A 17,843-nucleotide genomic window follows, 5' to 3' on the forward strand; every position below is an offset into this window, starting at 1 on the left:
AATAAAATATATTTAAAAATAATAATAATAATTAGCCTACTAGCATTACGACTGCCAATGGCCCCTGGTCTGAGCATTGATTACTTTGTGTTATGATGACTGTTGGATAGATGATTCACTTACTTAAACAAATGTATTTGTTGTACGTCGCTTTGGATAAAGGCGGCTGCTAAATGCCATAAATGTAAATATAAAGCCCATCCTCAGATTTCTCCAGCCTCCACTGGATCAGATGGGAATCTTCTTTCACTACTTTTGTTCACTACTTTTGTTGGTTTGTTGGGGTTTTAAACCATGGCTATTATGGCTTTGTGTGTGTGTGTGTGTGTGTGTGTGTGTGTGTGTGTGAGAGAGAGGGGGGGGGGGGGGGGGGGGGGGGAGACAGACAGAATGACAGACAGACAGGCAGACAGACAGAATGATAGACAGACAGAGACAGACAGACAGACTGATAGACAGACAGACAGAGTAAATGGTGGCAGTGGTGGACTCACGTGTTGAGGAGGACACACCAGCCACAGTGAGGATCTCCAGAGCTCAGACACTGTCCACATGTCCCATACTGGTCACACGCCTCCACTGGGACCTGGGCCACCTACACACACGCACACACACACACACACACACACACACACACAATAAGCATTAAGATGCAGCATATATCGCAGGTTCAACATTAATATATACATACAGATGTGTGCAGCATAAGTCCTGTGTAAATTGGCTCTATGCTGTTGCTTTCTGAGTCATCTTAGGCTGTTTTACAGATGATCTAAGAAATTGGAAAAAGGGAGTCTGGGGAATCTATTTCAGAGAAGTGCTGTACAGGGTCTAGCAAGCAGGCTGATAGATCTGTCTTCCGTGAATGTGCTGAATAAGCCCCCCCCCCCCACACCCACACCCACACACACACAAACACACACGCACACAAACACACGCAGGCGTGCGTGCACAAACGCACGCAAACACACACACGCTCACACACATTCCTCCCCCTCACACACAAACACACACCCCGCCACCTCTCCGCGAAGTGAGGACGCTTGGCAAAGCATACGCTCTCCATTAGTCGTAGTGACAGACGCTGCTGTTGAGTGGGCAGCCTGCGTCCGCAGCCCCCTGCATACACAAACAGGTTGATGCTCTAACACTGTTTTATTCTTTCCTTATTCTTCCAGCCATTGGCGGACCATGCAAAGCAATTTCCTGATGTAAGCAATCACAAATGAGGAGTGGATTATGGATTAGCGCGTCTCGGGAGCTCTTGATAACGTAAGTGGGTTCTCTCCCAGGTCTGTGTTGGCAAAACGGATTATCTGCCGCTCCCTGCAAAATGACTTTTTTCTTTTTTTGGGGGGGGTTGAGTTCAGAACAAATTCAGTGCATTCCATTAGGAAAATGATTTTTTTTAGAGGGAGGGGGGAACAGCGAGCTCAAATAAATCCCAAATCTGACGCAGGAAGATTAATCCACAACACCAGCAGCACAACATACTCTCCTGAGTTCACACAGGAGGGAGACCCAGGGGAGGCTGGTGGAGGTAGACATTGGAGGACGGGCTGATTGTGTTTGATACCATTCCTTATTCCATTCCATGCGTTACAATGCCTGTACCTCTCTGAAGGGGAGGTACAGGCAGAAACACCTTTACTTTGGGCCGTCTCTGGGCCTTCATAGGCCTCCTTTGAGGCTCACTGATCAGATGTGCAGCTCACGTGTGAGTGTATTTTACCTGAACATGCGAGCAGAGCAGGCACCACAGTGAATCCCAACGACATGCAAATGAAAGGCACGACGTTCTTGTTTGATGTGCGCAATCTGGCCTCACTCTGGAGCCGCAGGTAATCACTCTCTTTTAAATGTCACTCTCAGAAGTCCCTGCTTTTATAGAAAGCCTTTATTAGCCACAGAGAAGCAAAAAAAAATCATTTATGAGGAAAGCTATATAGATTTTTTTTTTCAAGCATATGGATCTTCAAAGAACTACAAACAAAAAAATACCGGGTAAAGCCAGCAGAAGCAGACGTTGTCCCACGTGATGGTTGTGTTTATGCTATCGTCATGTGGGCAATGGGGTCATACAGTCATCCACATCAGATGCTGTCATCTCTACGGGGCATTACACAATGTCTATATCTCATTTGAGCTTTCATCTGTGTTGCTCTCCCTCGGATGTTGGAAGAAAGCTTATGGTTTCCGGGCCACGTTACCGCTGTCATCCAGGTTCACTGGAACTTTAGAGGGTTTTTTTCAGCTTAGTGCCTTTTTGTTCTCAATTCCCGTAGCGTTTCCTACTACGGTATAGACACACTCTAAAAGCATGGCTGAGCCTGTTTCTAACGCTGTTTTTCTGGAACTGTGTTTTCCCCTTCGCTCATCGCCGTGGTTACTGTCCGTGCCTGTCGTTCGGTGTCTCTAACCCAGGTTAATCCGTACTCCTGTCCTGGACTACAATGCACTTAGGATGGAGACCCTGACTTAGTCTGGCTCTGGGAAGACCAGCGTTGAATACATATGAATAGAAGTGGCCATACCCATCACTGTGTATGTCAGACACATTTGGGGGGGGGGGCAGAAAGACTTAGGGGGGCCCCACATTGATATTTCATGGGGGCCCTGATTTGTTATGGGGGAGCTTAGCCCTCCCTTCACCATCATCATCACCATCATCATCATCACCTCATGGGCTTACTGTGGACTACTTAAAATGCACAGTGCTACTTTATATAAAGTGCATGTGGCAGTCCATTGATCTGACTATTAATAACCTGTATGCGACACTAACTAACCTGTTACAGTAATAACCTCCAGTTCCATTACTGTACACTCATTTAGATGAAATGCGTTATCTAACACAGTATGTCCTGAAAAGTGCTATTTTCAGAAATGGAATTACACTCACAAAAAACAACTGCAAATGTGAATGTGTGTATCGGGGGCGGCGATGGGGAGGAATTCAAGCAAGGATTTGACATTTCACAGTAAAGCACTTTGAGAGATTGCCTTGTAGCTAACAAACACAGACAGCAGGTTCTCGCTCTCTTCCCTCTGAATGAACAACTATAATACTGCTGGTATGGTACAGGTAAAGCTCTCTCTCTCTCTCACACACACACACACACACACACACACACACACACACACACACGTACGCACACACTGTAATACTGTTGGTATAGTGCCGATAAAGCTCTCTCTCTCACACACACACACACACACACACACACACAGTAAAATACTGCTGGTACTGTATGGTGCAGGTAAAGCTCTAGTCCTCATGCTGCATGCAGGCAGGCAGACCATTACCATTCAATAATTCAATGGGGTGAATTGGAACACACACTCACAAGCGCGCACACACATACACACACATACGCACATGCACACGCACACACACACACACACACACAGTGTCTATTAGGATAGGACTATATCAGCATAATGCATGTCTAGATTTCTCCAGGAATAATCAAAGCGAGAATATCAGATAAACTTTTATAAAGCCATTTATTAGAATAATAAAATAATTTCTAATCATTGATGCGACATCTTACAATAATACTGCATCAGGTTTTATTTGTTGCACATACAAAGGCAACCGCACACACACACACACACACACATCCGTGCACACACACACACACACACACGCGTGCGCGCTCTCCTCTCCTCTCTGCATCATCATGCTCGGCCTGTGTGCTGTGCTGCGCGGCGCTCGGCAGGAGACAGAGAGGCTCATTGTTATTCTGCGAGGGTCGCCTGATCTCAGCCAAATCTGTCCGTGCCTCGCTCCTCATTCCACATCATTTCTCTATTGTTTGGCTCACAGAAATCCAAAAATCCCCCCTTCTCTGGGATCTGCTGGAAATACAGTACGTCTGCTAGTGCAACCCAGCAACCCCCCTCTCCTGCTGGAATCCCTCTCTAAAGCCCTGGGGGGCCTGATTGGAATGGAGAGAAAGAGAGACAGAGAGAGAGGGAAGGCTTTACATTACTGCTGCTGCTCTCGGCTCCTAAGGGCCACAGAGACAAAGCCACAAGCCACTGTGTACAGTAGCTCTAATATTGTCAAAGAGAGAGAGGAGAAGGAGAGGAGGGAGGATAGAGAAGAGAGGAGAGGAGGGAGGATAGAGAGGAGAGGAGAGGAGAGGAGAGAGATAGAGGAGAAGGAGGTAGAGGAGAGTGAGGAGAGGATCTTCTTGATGGAAGCATGTGTGTCTCCTTGAACAACCAGGGCTCATCAATAAGGGATGGCCTGTCTCTTCCACTCCATCACACTCCGGTATCGAGGAGCTGCCTTTGATTTGGATTAAGAGACACTTCAGTACAATACCCCACTCCCCACTCTCCCTCATCCCTCAAAGAAAAAACCATTCTCCCTCTTTACTACTTGACATTAATAGATTGTTTCCTAAGCATGTTGAATTATTATTCGGATCTCCCGGATCGTCCAAACGCCCTCTGCCCTAACTTCTTCGTCCTCTGTCATTTTTTGGGGGGGGTTTTAAAAATACATTCCGACAAGCGGGAACTAAGACAAGTGAGTGCAGTGATATGGGCTTTTTGGCTGCTCCGAGGATTAATCCCATTACAAACAGTTGGTGCCATGCGCCAAATGAATCACTTGATGGCAGTTGAATGAGATTACCACTGTTTTCTCTTATCTCCCTACGAGTCCAGAGGATATCAGCCAACAACAACTGTCTGCTGGCTCCTGTGATGCAGTCCAAACTGGAGAACATGGACCAGAGAACATCCACATCCACATTGTAATGGCAAAAAATATATTTGTACTATTTTGCTTAAGTCATATATGAAATTATTGTTGTTCACTGAAAGATTTCCATCACAACATCCACAGCCAGAGAGAAAGACAAGGGAATCTGCTGATGGTTTTCTATTGGATGGGGGGCGGCACATACAGTATATTCTAACATGCGTGTAACGTCCGTACGCGTGAACGAGTAATTAGAGCAGTCGCCATTCCATCGGTACGTTCCTTGCATATTTTACACTCTCAAAGACTCACGCAGTGTGAGTTGCATCAGAGAAACGTGAATTGGACCTAACGGGTTCTGTGAGATTGTGTGATGTGAAATGTGTTTGATTCCTAGTTAATCTACTTAAAGTACAATTCTCAGTTCTTGTAAAAAAAAATAAAAAAAAGATAAGAAATAATCTCCCCAATCAAAATAAAGGTCTTTAATCATCTGTTTCTTTCTCCTCTTTCTGTGTAGAACCCATACACCAGTACGCTCATTTAACTGAGGAGATAAGAGGGATCACACCAGGGGAGGCTGGTGGAGGGAGAAATCAGAAGACGAGCTCATTGTAATGCATGGAATGGAATGAGCAATGTTATCTGATAGCATTCCTCATTCCATTCCATGCATTCCAATGAGCCAGTCCTCCGATTTGTCCCTCCACCAAGCCTCCCCTGGACCACACGTTACTAAGGTAAGAGAAACTGGAATACAAACACTGGCTCCTCACGCTAATACCTAGGCTTTAGCTTAGCGAGTTTGTGCATGTCCACGCTAAACACCCAGGTTCAAACCCACGACCCGGTCACACTCAGGTACAGTACACAGCAAATCATCTCAGATGGAAACCTGGACGTTGGTGTCTGGACCAGCAGGGTTACCATTGGTGATGAGGGAGGTTCCTCACCTGGTTCTCAGACATGACGTAGAGAGAGCTGCGGTCCAGAGAGAAGGCCATGTCGCGGAGGATAGGGCTGCCGTCAGCCATCACAGTCAGGGTCTCGTACTGCACCCCCCCCAGGGTCGCCCCATCCACTCTGATCTGTGGGGAGAGAGAGAGAGAGTTTATTACAAAACGCTATACAGTATATACATTTGCAAAATGTTGGGACTGGAGATACATTTACCATAAAAAAATTTAAATAATCATGAGTGATTACAACTTCAAGAATATGATTATCATGAAAGAAATAACATAACATTTCTACTGTCAAGACAGCAATCGTTTTATACAAGAGAAGGTACAGTTTTGAAAATGTTGGACACCGTTTTGCCACGAGCCTTCTAGGGAATGAAATCTGTTTATCTGCTTGCTTGGAAATCAAATGAGATGGAATGACTGAATGCATTAAAATGGTTGGATTCAACTAGATAAAGCCCTGATGTAGCGGTACTGTAGCTTGGCCGCTGTGCTGCCCTGAGCCTCTTAGCCTAGGGCTGGTTCATGCTGTTGCCAGTGGCATGTCTCCTTACTGTTTTCAGGCTCTGAAGATTAATATGACTTTGGCATGACTTTCAAACCACAATCTTTTGGGGCTCATTAAATGCAGCCATGCAGAACCGACACCCACTGCCACAGAGAGAAAACATGTTCAAGTTCAAAAGCTTTATTGTCCATTTGAAGAGGAAAAAAAATGGACATTTGTATTCCAGCTTCCATGGCTTACAACAGACACCCCAACACACATCACACGCAAAAACACAACAAAAATAATTAAAAGTTCACAGAAAGAAAATAGATAACTCAATCCTACCCCCTGGGTCTGTGTGTCTCTCTCTCTGCCCAGTGTTCAGATGTGGAACCAAATAAGAGACAACACTCACTCGGCTCCCTGCATTAGTTTTTTATCACAAATCACAATGCCTTCAAACAGTAATAACACATTATTAATGCATCTGCAAGGCAAATTGATACCTTGAGACTCTTGACAGGTTCAATAAATAAACTGAATGCATGTTGACAACCGAGAGAAACGATCCTCATTAGAAACGATCCTCAATGGTTTAACAAGCGCTTATAATTCAGAAAGATGATATCATTAGTTGGGTTAAACTGATGAAGTGAACGACAATAACTTTGTGGTTAAATACTTTAGCAGAAAAAGCCCAACATCTAATCTAAATAAGTATAAGGTTCTGTATGGAGACTAAGCACAGGGTTGGGTATCTGAGATCATCAGTCATGTGTGTGTACACGTGAGGACCCCACTATATAATCATACATTCTGATTTCTGATATCTGCCTGTATGTTGCAAGACACATTTCCGAACGCCCTGATAATTAGCATCCATACTATTCAATTCGACTCAATTCTATTTTATTCTATTTATTCTCTTGATTCCCCACCACCAGAACCAGGTTGGACTGCAGCCAGTTTGCCTTCCCTGTCTGCCAGGCAGCTCACACAGACAGTGGCAGACCAAACCCAGCCTCTCAATAGACACAGCAGCAATCAATACAAACTGATTACATGATTGGATCCGCTGGGCTCTAAAACTGCACCGATCAATCAGGCCTGCAGGGCCCTCCAGTCAGCGGCTCCTCACCAGGAGTGACGGGGACAGCAGTGACAAACATCCCCTGGGTATGGACAGGAGGGGAAAATCCTATTGGAGAATCCCTATGTAGAACTAGCCACCAAAGGTCTCGCAACGCCAACCAGACACAAACCTATACAGTCCTTTAGAGACATGGGAGATTCTGTCAACAGGACCACCAGGGCCCAGTATTTCAAAACGTTTAATCTAGATCAGAGTGTTCCAGAATCTTTTTTGCTATCCAGGATCAGATTTATATGTCAGATATTGAGTCGTATAGGGGAAATCAGCCAGCTCGATCTGATCCTGGATAGCAAACAATAATCTGCATCATTCTGGTCCAGATTAAACATTTTGAAATACTAGGCCCAGAGGATAACTCTGTCTATACTGCTCATTTTGTTATTAAACAACACTGTACTTATCAATGACAATGCTATCCCCTTAACCAGTCACTCAATACAACATCTTTCTACTAAACCTCTAACACATCATCTTGTATGATTTCTCTCTTATCCTCTGTCTCTCCCACCTCCTCCTCCCCCCCCATGTCTCTAACAGTACCACAATCCCACGCAGAGAGTCAGAGTCAGCTTCCATTCCATTTCCCACACTCCATAGTTCATAAATAGAAACCAGAGCTTGTGCGTCCTCCAGCAGCAAGAAATGAGATGCAAAATAAAACCCAAATTGCCCAGAGAGATATTCTGCCAAGGGTATTTAGCTGGGGCATTACGACGACCACACTATGGTGGCTAAGGTCCAATGGCTGAGCTCAGAGGAAACTGTGACCTTTTGACCCCGCTGGGAGTTTGATTTCAGCACGTTTAAACATGGTTTTATAATCTAAAACAGGGTTGCCAGGTCTGCGGTCCTTTGGGGGAACAACAGGTCCTCAATCTAGGTTTAAGCTGCACGGGCCCGTGATGAAGGGAGGAGGGTTTAATTGGTTTTATAATGAGTCTGGTCTTAGCTAGCTGCTGACGTGCACAGCATACACACACACACACACACACACGCACATACACACACATACACACACACACCTACTGTACACACAGTATCGCCGTGCTGCTCTAGTTCAGCCAGAATCTGTGGTGGTAGAGTTGAAGTACTGTCGGTGGTTAGTAAGTGAATGATGAAAGGTGGTCAGTATTTAACGAGGTTCAATGCATGCCTGCTATGCCATCAACCTTAGTTAATGAAGCTCATGATGAACATGTCATGTTATATAAGTAGGAAACAGCATTACGCGGTCCAAAACATATGAACCACAAACCACAGTGAACTTCTGAGGCTCTTACAGTGTATGTACTGCTATATATTTGCTCAATCTCTTTGGGTCCAGTTCACCGGGTATGATGGAAACTAATGATTTAGATAAATGCATTGTTTGTAGGATCTTAGTTTGTTTTTTAATTATTATTAATTAGCACTTATTTTATGAGGTAAGTTGACCAAGAGGATGCTCTCTTTTGCAGGAACGACCAGGAGAAGAGTAAGCAAGGGTTGTGCAAGACAGATGAGACTAATTCACCTATGAATGGTATTTACCCTACATAAGTGTTTTGCTTCCTGACTCTCAGAATAAAAGGAAATTGCCTCCCAGCATTTTATACAAACAAAACCTTCTTTCTGTATTACCACACAAACAGCTATTAGGCCCTCGTATGATGCTGTGTGTTCTTAGAATGGATTTAATGAAAACAACCTGCTCCCACAGATCTGTTTGTATCCTGGTTGCTAGTCTTTCTGTACTTCCATCCTTTAAATGCCAACAAAAACAAGACACAAACCTAGAAGATTTCAGTCGGAGACAGCCTAAGTACTGTCAGGTCAGTTGTACAGATGCCAGACAGCTTCCCAGTACAAGCTTTGCATACATTTCTCTTTCATCAATTATTTACATGTGGAACTGATTTTGAGGTAATTTAAGTCTAGGCAATCATTTGTGAAATGTAATAGAGGAAGGCAACATCATGCAAATGTCGTCTTTCCACTTTGTAAGAAGTGGATATCTTTGAAAGATGGTTACGTTGTTTACATGATGGTACTGACAAACCAATCTTCCATAACATGTCCATATGTGGCCAGTCTGCGCCCAGTGGGGTACTGCATCCAAACATATGGATCACGCACTGGGACGCTCTTCAGCCAATCAGTTTCAACCTGCCACCTAGCCAGAGAGGAGCCAGTCTCTCTTACTTCCAATGGTACAGACGCTGTTCGGTAGGGTCATCGTATGAACAAGCCTGATCAAACAGATTGACTTTCACATTTAGTTTCGAGTGAAACAGAATGTGAGCTTGCGTGATTGGGCTGGTTCCACCACACTAACACTCAACCACACTTCCCTATCATGACTCTGGTACATACCATTCTTAGAACAAAAGGTTCCACTGTACCGTACATAGAACCAACAATTGTTCTTCGTCTGTCTCTGTGGGAGAACCCTTCTGAAGAACCCTTTTGGAACCCTTTTTCTGAGAGTGGCTATAGGCCTAATTGTTTGCTGACAACCAACGGTGTGTCCTTTTACAAACAAACATTTGACTACATTATTATATTATAAGTATGCTAGAACTTCAAACAGTATTAGCATTTAAAAACTGGCAACTGAGGTGCCTGTGTTCCACAAATACATTGCTTCACCTTCTGTTCCGTCTTCAAATCATACAAACCGTTCAGCCGACAGAATCTCTCAAGTACTCGCAAGCTGCTTCTGTGTGTTTGAGATAAATACATCTATAAACAAAGCTGACCCATATGAAAAAATAAAATAAAATAAAAAATCTCATATTCCAGACTCTATAAGAGTCTGAGAATACAGTGACAGAAGGCCAGCCCAACTGGCAACCTTTAGGGTTGGGTAGCCTGGCGGTGTGTTTGGGCAGCTTCTAGCTGACAGACTGGAGAGTGGACGCTGATTAACCCATAGATCCATCAGTGCTGTGTGAATGCTGATTAGGAGGGCGGGCTGTCTGTCCTCTTAAGACAGACAAACAGATAGGCAGGCAGACACGCAGACAGACAGACTGACAGATTGAGCCTAATGACAGGGAAAAGCGTTTAGTGAGGGGGCGGCAGAGGTGGAGGTTTGTACTGCTCTAATCATTCAGCCATCACATTACTGCCACTATTGATCACTAGCCACTGAACGAGCTGTATGTTAGCCAATGCCATTACCAAACCTGATTACAACGAATGAGGGTGAAAGCTTGGTTGTGGTTGTGTGTGTGTGTGTGTGTGTGTGTGTGTGTGTGTGTGTGTGTGTGTGTGTGTGTGTGTAGAATCTTCATTAGGCACAGTCTTGTCAGTCAAAGTCTGCCAATGTGCATTGTTGTGTCCGTGTATGATTCAGATAGTTTCTCATACAAAAACAGACCTTCACTCATATAGAGGAAACTAGCATTCAGCTGTGTGGCTAGCTTCCAAGCTCCCATAGTATAATTTCTACAACATGACCACAGACTCCTCTAAGTCTCTAGGTCTCCCCCTCAGAGCTGCAAACTCTCCTTTCCTGACTCCTTAAGGGCCCTGTTTCCTGTTCTCTCCTTCCTGTCCTCCTACATACCTCCCTCCCCACCCCTCCATCCATCCCTCCATTCTTATTGTTTTGGGGGTTCCCAGGGCAAACCAGAAAATACTGTGGGGGAAGGACAGTGGAGCGATTCATACGTTCGTCTGGTCTTCATTTTCCTAACCACAATTCACTGGTTGCACCCTCTATATGCACTGTGTGTGCGTCTGTGTGTGTGTGTGCGTGCGTGCGTGCGTGCGTGCGTGCGTGCGTGCGTGCGTGCGTGCGTGAGCACATGGGTGCGTGAGCACATGGGTGCGTGCGAGTGAGAGAGAGAGAGTTAGAGATTGTTTGCATTTTAGACAAAAACCATCAGTAAATGTTTTCATTTAATGCCATTTAGAGCTTCATCTATGGTCAAACATTTATGCGCTGTGAAACATTATGCTCCCAGCATGCAGTTACGAAAATCGTTTCAATTTGCCTTCAAACACACCTAGGATGCCTGCGTCCTTCTTCCGCTCAGAGTTGTCTGCCTAATGGCTTAAATCACCAAATATCTCCTTCCTGTCCACTCTGAAGCTATGTCTTTGAAAAGCTCAAATCATTTAACTACAGATTGGAGAATTTCCTCAAGAGAGAGCTTCAATCAATGCAGTATTTCCATATCAGAGCATTTGTGAGAGTTGTTTGCAGTGAACGGAAAGTACTCCGCTAAGTGATTATAACCACTGAGGTAAACAACAACAGAGGTCATTCAGAGGTCATTCACGATTAAACTACTAAACCTTACATTTCACCACAAAGGCTTACTCTACTCTATGTCCTTCCCATGTTGAGTGTAAAGCCATGCCAACATAAGCCCTAACTTGCTGACACTGGTGCATTACAGCCCCTACTATTTAATGTGATTAAACCTCACTATCACTCTAGCACAGTATATTGATGTGGGATTACTATTGGTGTGTTAGAGGCTTTGTGTGTGTGTTTGAGTGTGTGTGTGGGTGTGTGTGTGTGGGTGTGGGTGTGTGTGTGTGTGTGTGTGTGTGTGTGTGTGTGTGTGTGTGTGTGTGTGTGTGTGTGTGTGTGTGTGTGTGTTGAGACTGGGAAGGACGTGACCCAGAAGAACACAAGAAACCAACAGAAACATTGTTTCTAAACCAACAGAAACATTGTCAGTTAGATTGCCATTGCCACCTAGTTTAGCCAATTAGAGCCAGCCATGACCTGTAACGGTCGGGGGGAGACGCTGTGGTGTGACACAGTGATTGGTTGGTGATCAGTGTGCTGAGTGACATGCCCAGACGCTGTCCATTCTCTGAGAGGCAGGACCTGGGTCAACCCATGAGAGTGTTAATTATCCCTCTGAACGCTGACCCCTATAACCTCCCAGTGACCTTCCCTGGCCTTTCCCCTTTCCCCCTGTCCAATGGCCTCGCTAGCTGCCTAAGTGATCTACTGATGGCATTTGCTGGCATGCCCCGCCTCCACACTGTACGTCCATTTGGGATGATGGACTAGGAGGAGGAATGGGATGGGATAGGATTGGAGACGTTAACCTGGTGACCTGCTGCTCCTCAGAGACTCCCGGGGCTGTGTATCATACCCACGCACTCTGTGCTGTCAGTCCAATGACCAAACCTGCCCTTACATAGACCACACTTACACCAATGATGATAAATGGACCTTGTGAACCTCTCTCTCTCTCTCTCTCTCTCTCTCTCTCTCTCTCTCTCTCTCTCTCTCTCTCTCTCTCTCTCTCTCTCTCTCTCTCTCTCTCTCTCTCTCTCTCTCTCTCTCTCTCTCTCTCTCTCTCTCTCTCTCTCTCCCCCTCCTCCCCCACTTTCTCTCTCTCTCACTCTCCCTCACATGCACGCACACACGCACGCACACACACACATACACATACACACACACACTCACACAAAGAGGTATCAGAGGAGGTGCTGAATCCCTGTGTTTTCCTTGTTCCTCACACGCTAAAGCCTTTCTTCTCTGATGTGTGGTTATCAGAGACTCTGGCCCCAGTCCAACCCTGCACGTGTTGTGTGTGAGGCTGTGAATCTCACCCAGCTGTACCCCTCTGGCCGATGTCACAACACACATTCCTCTCTCACAACATTACTAACACCAGTCCCATCAGATCTCACAGTAATCAGGCCCCTACGGTCATCTGATGTCAATAAAGTTACATCAAAGAATGTTCAGGCAAAATGAGTCTGTCTCTCGTCTTCACATAGAGATAAGCCTTGATCACAGTCAAGAGGATGGAATATTTTATGTTACGAAAATTGACTTGATTAAAATACATTTCCATAATGATGAACCTGATGAATCTCCCTCAAAAACATATCCTCCCCTGAATGCTGATGAGACAAAGGTTTACAAGAACAAGAGTTGTGGCGAACAAATGACGTCAAGGGTATGTCAGGGTTGTGCTGAATGAATAGCCCTAACAATAACCTCAGATAAGTGTCTATTCATTGCTTCGGATTTCAATAGCACCTTTCCACGTTACACAGGTGCTCTAAGCACTTTACATCAGTGGAGCCTGGTAATGCACGGAATGGAATGAGGAATGGTGTAAAACATGTGAGGAATTCCTCATTCCATTCCATGCATTACAATGAACGCATCCTTGGATTTCGACCTCCACCAGCCTCCTCTGCTTGACATGGTATGGGGGGAACTCACCTCCGCCACTACCAATGTGTACTGTAGCGGCCACCTGGGTGTTACCACGGTGGATGCTACACATTGGAAGTGGATGAGGTGAGTTCCCCCCATACCATGTAAACCACTTTGATTGTGCCCCTGAAAGCTGACCGATGAGAGAATCATGACAATGACTAGCTTCTTTCCACAGACGATGTATCTCTGACACAACGCCTGTTATCCTTATATTGACATTCTGAGGTGGAGACTCAAATAAAAAAACCAATGTGATTGGATCTTTCTCATTTTCGCCCTAGATTTGTTTACATAAGCTAGCTAGTGACTGTCGTCAGAAGTTAGCAATGGAGATGTAAAACAGTCTAAAAACAAAAAGCGTGTTTGAAGTTTCAAACTTGTGATATTTATATTGGGCTTGCTTGAGATTGGTGTTACGACCTACATCAGCAATTTAATTTTGAACACCAACCCACTTCTGCCTGCTCAGTAACCATTGAACAAACTACTGTATGTTTGACAGACTCTGTCAAGAGTGTGAAGCCTGTCGAGTGCTGTTGTCGCCAATGACAATGCTGTTGTCGGCTGTTGTCGCCAATGACAATGCTGTTGTCGGCTGTTGTCGCCAATGACAGTAGGAATCAGGGGTGATGAGGTGGCCATGAAGGAATGGTGGCAGGGGTATGTCAGTGCATTGTTGTTGTTGTTGTTGTTGTTGTTGTTCTCACCTTCTTGAGGCGTCCGCTGCGGGTGCCTATGAAGGCCACACTGTGGCCACCGTAGACATAGGAGGTGACGGAGGTGAGCCTGTCCCTGGCCTCGGTGTACACCGTCCGCCCCGACACCAGCTGGGAGCCCCCCAGGGGCTGGTTGATGTCCAACCCACAGAAATGATCATCAATGGGCACAGGCTGCAAAGAGAGAGTGAAGTGAAGTAAGAAGAGAAAGAAAGAGAGAGAGAGAGTGATTGAAGGAGAAAGAGAGTTTGAAGGAGAGAGGGGGAGAGGGTGTGGGTTAAATCGATAACAAGTGAAGGAGGCAGTGAGACAGAGAGCTCAAAATGTCTACTTGAATTCCTTACATGTTACATTGCTACATGCAATTATGATTGTTGCCAGGGCTAGGAACACGCAACTTCAAAAGATATTGGGGCTGTTAAGTTTGTCAACAGTGCCAGGAGTGTGTATGTGAGTAGTGTAATTACTCATGGCAAATAGGAGAATGGCGTGTATTTTGGCGGCTGTTCGTGTGATTTTAGATCGCTTGATCTGACATCACACAAACACACAGCCCGGGAGAAGTCAGGTTTTGATTTAGCATCAAAGAGGCGCGCATGCTAAGCAGTCCTGTTACATCGAGCACCACCCATCTCAAACCCACTCTAATGGCCTGTCAGGCAGAGTATAAATCTCACTTTTTAGGCCAACACACATTTGTTCTTTCATTTCCTCCCACACCTCTCAAAACACCCCTCCTGCTTTCTGTTACAGTGGAAATACATGAGAGATGAGGAGGGTAAGAGGCAGTACGTTCAGAAAAGGTGTTGTTGTTGGAATCAAAGGGCTTGTGTGAGATCTACAGCACAATGACCTTGTGATTGATGTTTGTACCCACAACCTGTTTTCTGGTTCACTAATAGTCTCATGTCTGTAAAACACAAAACAGTAACCAAAGAAGACAGAGAGCTTGGACTTAAGAGAAGAACCTGCTCTCCCCCTCAAGAGCTGGTCTCACTGGGCTCAAACACAGCTGCTGGAGGAGAATGGACAAGCAGCTTTCACGGCAGAGGAGAGAGGGAGGGAGGGAGGGAGGGAGGGAGGGAGGGAGGGAGGGAGGGACGGAGAGAGGGAGAGAGAGAAAGAGAGAGAGAGAGAGTGAGAGAGAGGTAGAGAGACAGAGAAAGACAGAGAGAAATAGCCTCCCCAGCCTCTGAATGAAATCAGAGCTGCATACGGAACTCCTGTGGTTAGCATTGCAGCATTAACCTTCTCCAGTGATTCTGCCCTCATCTTATACTGAGAACCTGAATGGGACTCTTCTACAGGAGGCTAGCTTCTTGCCTATCAGCTATTGTTGCTGTAATCAAGGCTGTGTGGTTAGGGTTAATCATTGTAACAGCCTTGAATCTCCAGTCCTCTACACTAAGTGGTAAGCTTAACATCACTCCCTGAACGCTGTGTCTCTGTGAACTACGTGCATTAGAGGGGCAACCAGTGATTTGGCTCCTCTGGCAGGTACGGCAATATAAGGCTGGAGGCCTTTGTTCTATGTGTGCATACATGCTTGTGTGTGTGTGTGTGTGTGTGTGTGTGTGTGTGTGTGTGTGTGTGTGTGTGTGTGTGTGTGTGTGCGTGCTTGTGTGTCCCTCCTAAAGACCCCTTCACCCCCACTACCCCCCTGTACAAGTTTCTCTCCTGTTAATAAAAAAAATAAAAAAATAAAATAAATCCTTCTTCTAGCATTGTGACTGCCTATGGCCCCTGGTCTGAGCATTGATGACTTTATCTTATGATGACTGATGGATAGATGATTCACTTACTTAAAGAAATGCATTTGTTGTAAGTCACTTTGGATAAAGGCGTCTGCTAAATGCTTGTGTGTGTGTGTGCTTGTGTGTGTGTGTGCGTGCATGCGAGCATGTGTGTATGTGTGTATGTGTGTGTGTGTGTTGGGGGTACATACTGCCTTGGTGCACTGCACGTCCTTCCCCAGCAGCCAGTTGAGCTCTAGGTTGCCCTCCCCCTGGTAGCAGGACTGCAGCCGCTCCTTGATGCGAGTGTTGATGTCTCTCATGGTGAACACACAGAGCGCCGAGTGATCCAGAGGACCGTGGTTCTGGTACTGCTTCTGGCCTTTCGAGAACACAGCGAAGAGGACGTCGTCCTGGGCGCTGACGTTGAGAGTCCGGGCCAGAACCCGGCCAGCCTTGGACAGGTGGGCCGCCTGCAGGAGGCGGAACTCCTCCCCTCTGTGCACGCAGCCAATGGGCAGCGAGACATAGGAGTGGAACTTCTTGTCTCCCTTGCAGAGGCGTATGATGCGGGAGGTGTAGAAAAGGTCGCCGGGCGACCCGCCACCGTTGGGAACGCCGTTCTCCGGCGTCTCGGGCTGCACGGTCAGGAAGTACACGAAGCCGCCGCTGGAGAAGCCGTAGACGTAGTGGATGTCAAAGCGAGGGACGAGCGCCAGCGTGTCCGACGGGATCTTGATGAGGGACGAGACGAAGTCCGTGTGGAGTTCGTAGTCCAGCATGGCGGAGGACTCCGGGTCGCGGGGAAGCTTACGGCTGGAGATGGTCGGAAAGTAGTCTTGCTTCCCCCCCACGGCCGTGCCTATGAACAGGGTGGCGTCCTGGCCCTGGGACGGCACTATCACCCCGTACATGGTGCCTGTCTGGTTGACGCTGGAGAGGTAGTGCTCTTTCTTGTGAGTGGGCTCCACTAGGATAAACAGGTCATCCAGCCTCATCAGCTTACACACGCCCTGGTAGAGGCTACCGCAGGCTAGCAGGCGGTTGTGGGAGTAGTCTATGAGCAGCAGCTTGTTGACGTTGTCGGTGGAGGCCAGGGGCTCGGAGCAGGGCTGGACAATCAGGGGAGGGTAGCAGGCTTTGTTGTCGTACTCTGGCCCTGTGTCGTGGGAGACCAGGAGGGTGAGGTTGACTGACAGCTTGTAGATGCGGTTGACTGCTCCTACGTAGAGCGCACCGGTGGTCTGATGCACGGTCAGCTGGTTGAGGGACCATTCCGTCCTCTCTGATTGGAAGGTGTTGAGGGATTGGGCGTGGCCTGTCTTTAGAGTGACAGAGAGCAGGGCCAATAGCCACCAGCAGGCCAGAGACCATGACCCTTGACCTTTAGTGCGCTCACAGTAAATCCAGCCTTTATCCAAACACGTCCCCATCCCCATTGGTTGTCAGACGATAGAGAGGACCAATCAAATGTCCCAGGCTGTATATGAGGAAGGAAGAGAGCTGTATTCTGATAGGCTGGGCTGTGCTTTATACCCTCATCAATGGTCTTCACATCATTCTGAAAGAGAGGAGAAATGTGAAAGTTGTTAATCCCATAGAGATTATTAGATATATCAATGTTTAATACAGTGTTGTACCTCGGGTAATTACAGTTTTATACAAGTATAGGGGCAGCGAAATAAAGTGTGACCCAATCTCCCAAAAATGATACATGCTTAAGGCTCTTTTTTAATATGTGTTGATCGACGAAAAAAATGTTGCTCACGTTGTCATTGACGATCTATAGCGGCATCAGCGACATAACAAAGTTCAGGAGGTATGTGACACCCCTCAGCAAAACTCAAAACTCAATCGACAGATGTTGGCAGTGTCAATCGAC

At 46.2% G+C, this 17,843-nt stretch overlaps 1 protein-coding gene across 1 annotated transcript in view; it reads right to left on the reverse strand.

The window, feature by feature from the left end:
• LOC310803191 (plexin-A2-like) overlaps positions 1–17,400 on the reverse strand; it is a gene marked incomplete at both ends in the record, with an annotated part of 52,333 nt that extends 34,933 nt beyond the window's left edge. The window contains 4 exons of the mRNA XM_083667880.1: positions 495–595; positions 5,671–5,805; positions 14,220–14,402; positions 16,174–17,400. Coding sequence (XP_083524006.1) covers positions 495–595; positions 5,671–5,805; positions 14,220–14,402; positions 16,174–17,400 — 1,646 coding nt within the window. The remainder of the gene's footprint in view (positions 1–494; positions 596–5,670; positions 5,806–14,219; positions 14,403–16,173) is intronic.
• Between the last annotated feature and the right edge of the window lie 443 nt (positions 17,401–17,843).

The sequence above is a fragment of the Argentina silus genome, assembly GCF_951799395.1.
Source record: "Argentina silus genome assembly, chromosome: 4".
NCBI lineage: Eukaryota > Metazoa > Chordata > Actinopteri > Argentiniformes > Argentinidae > Argentina > Argentina silus.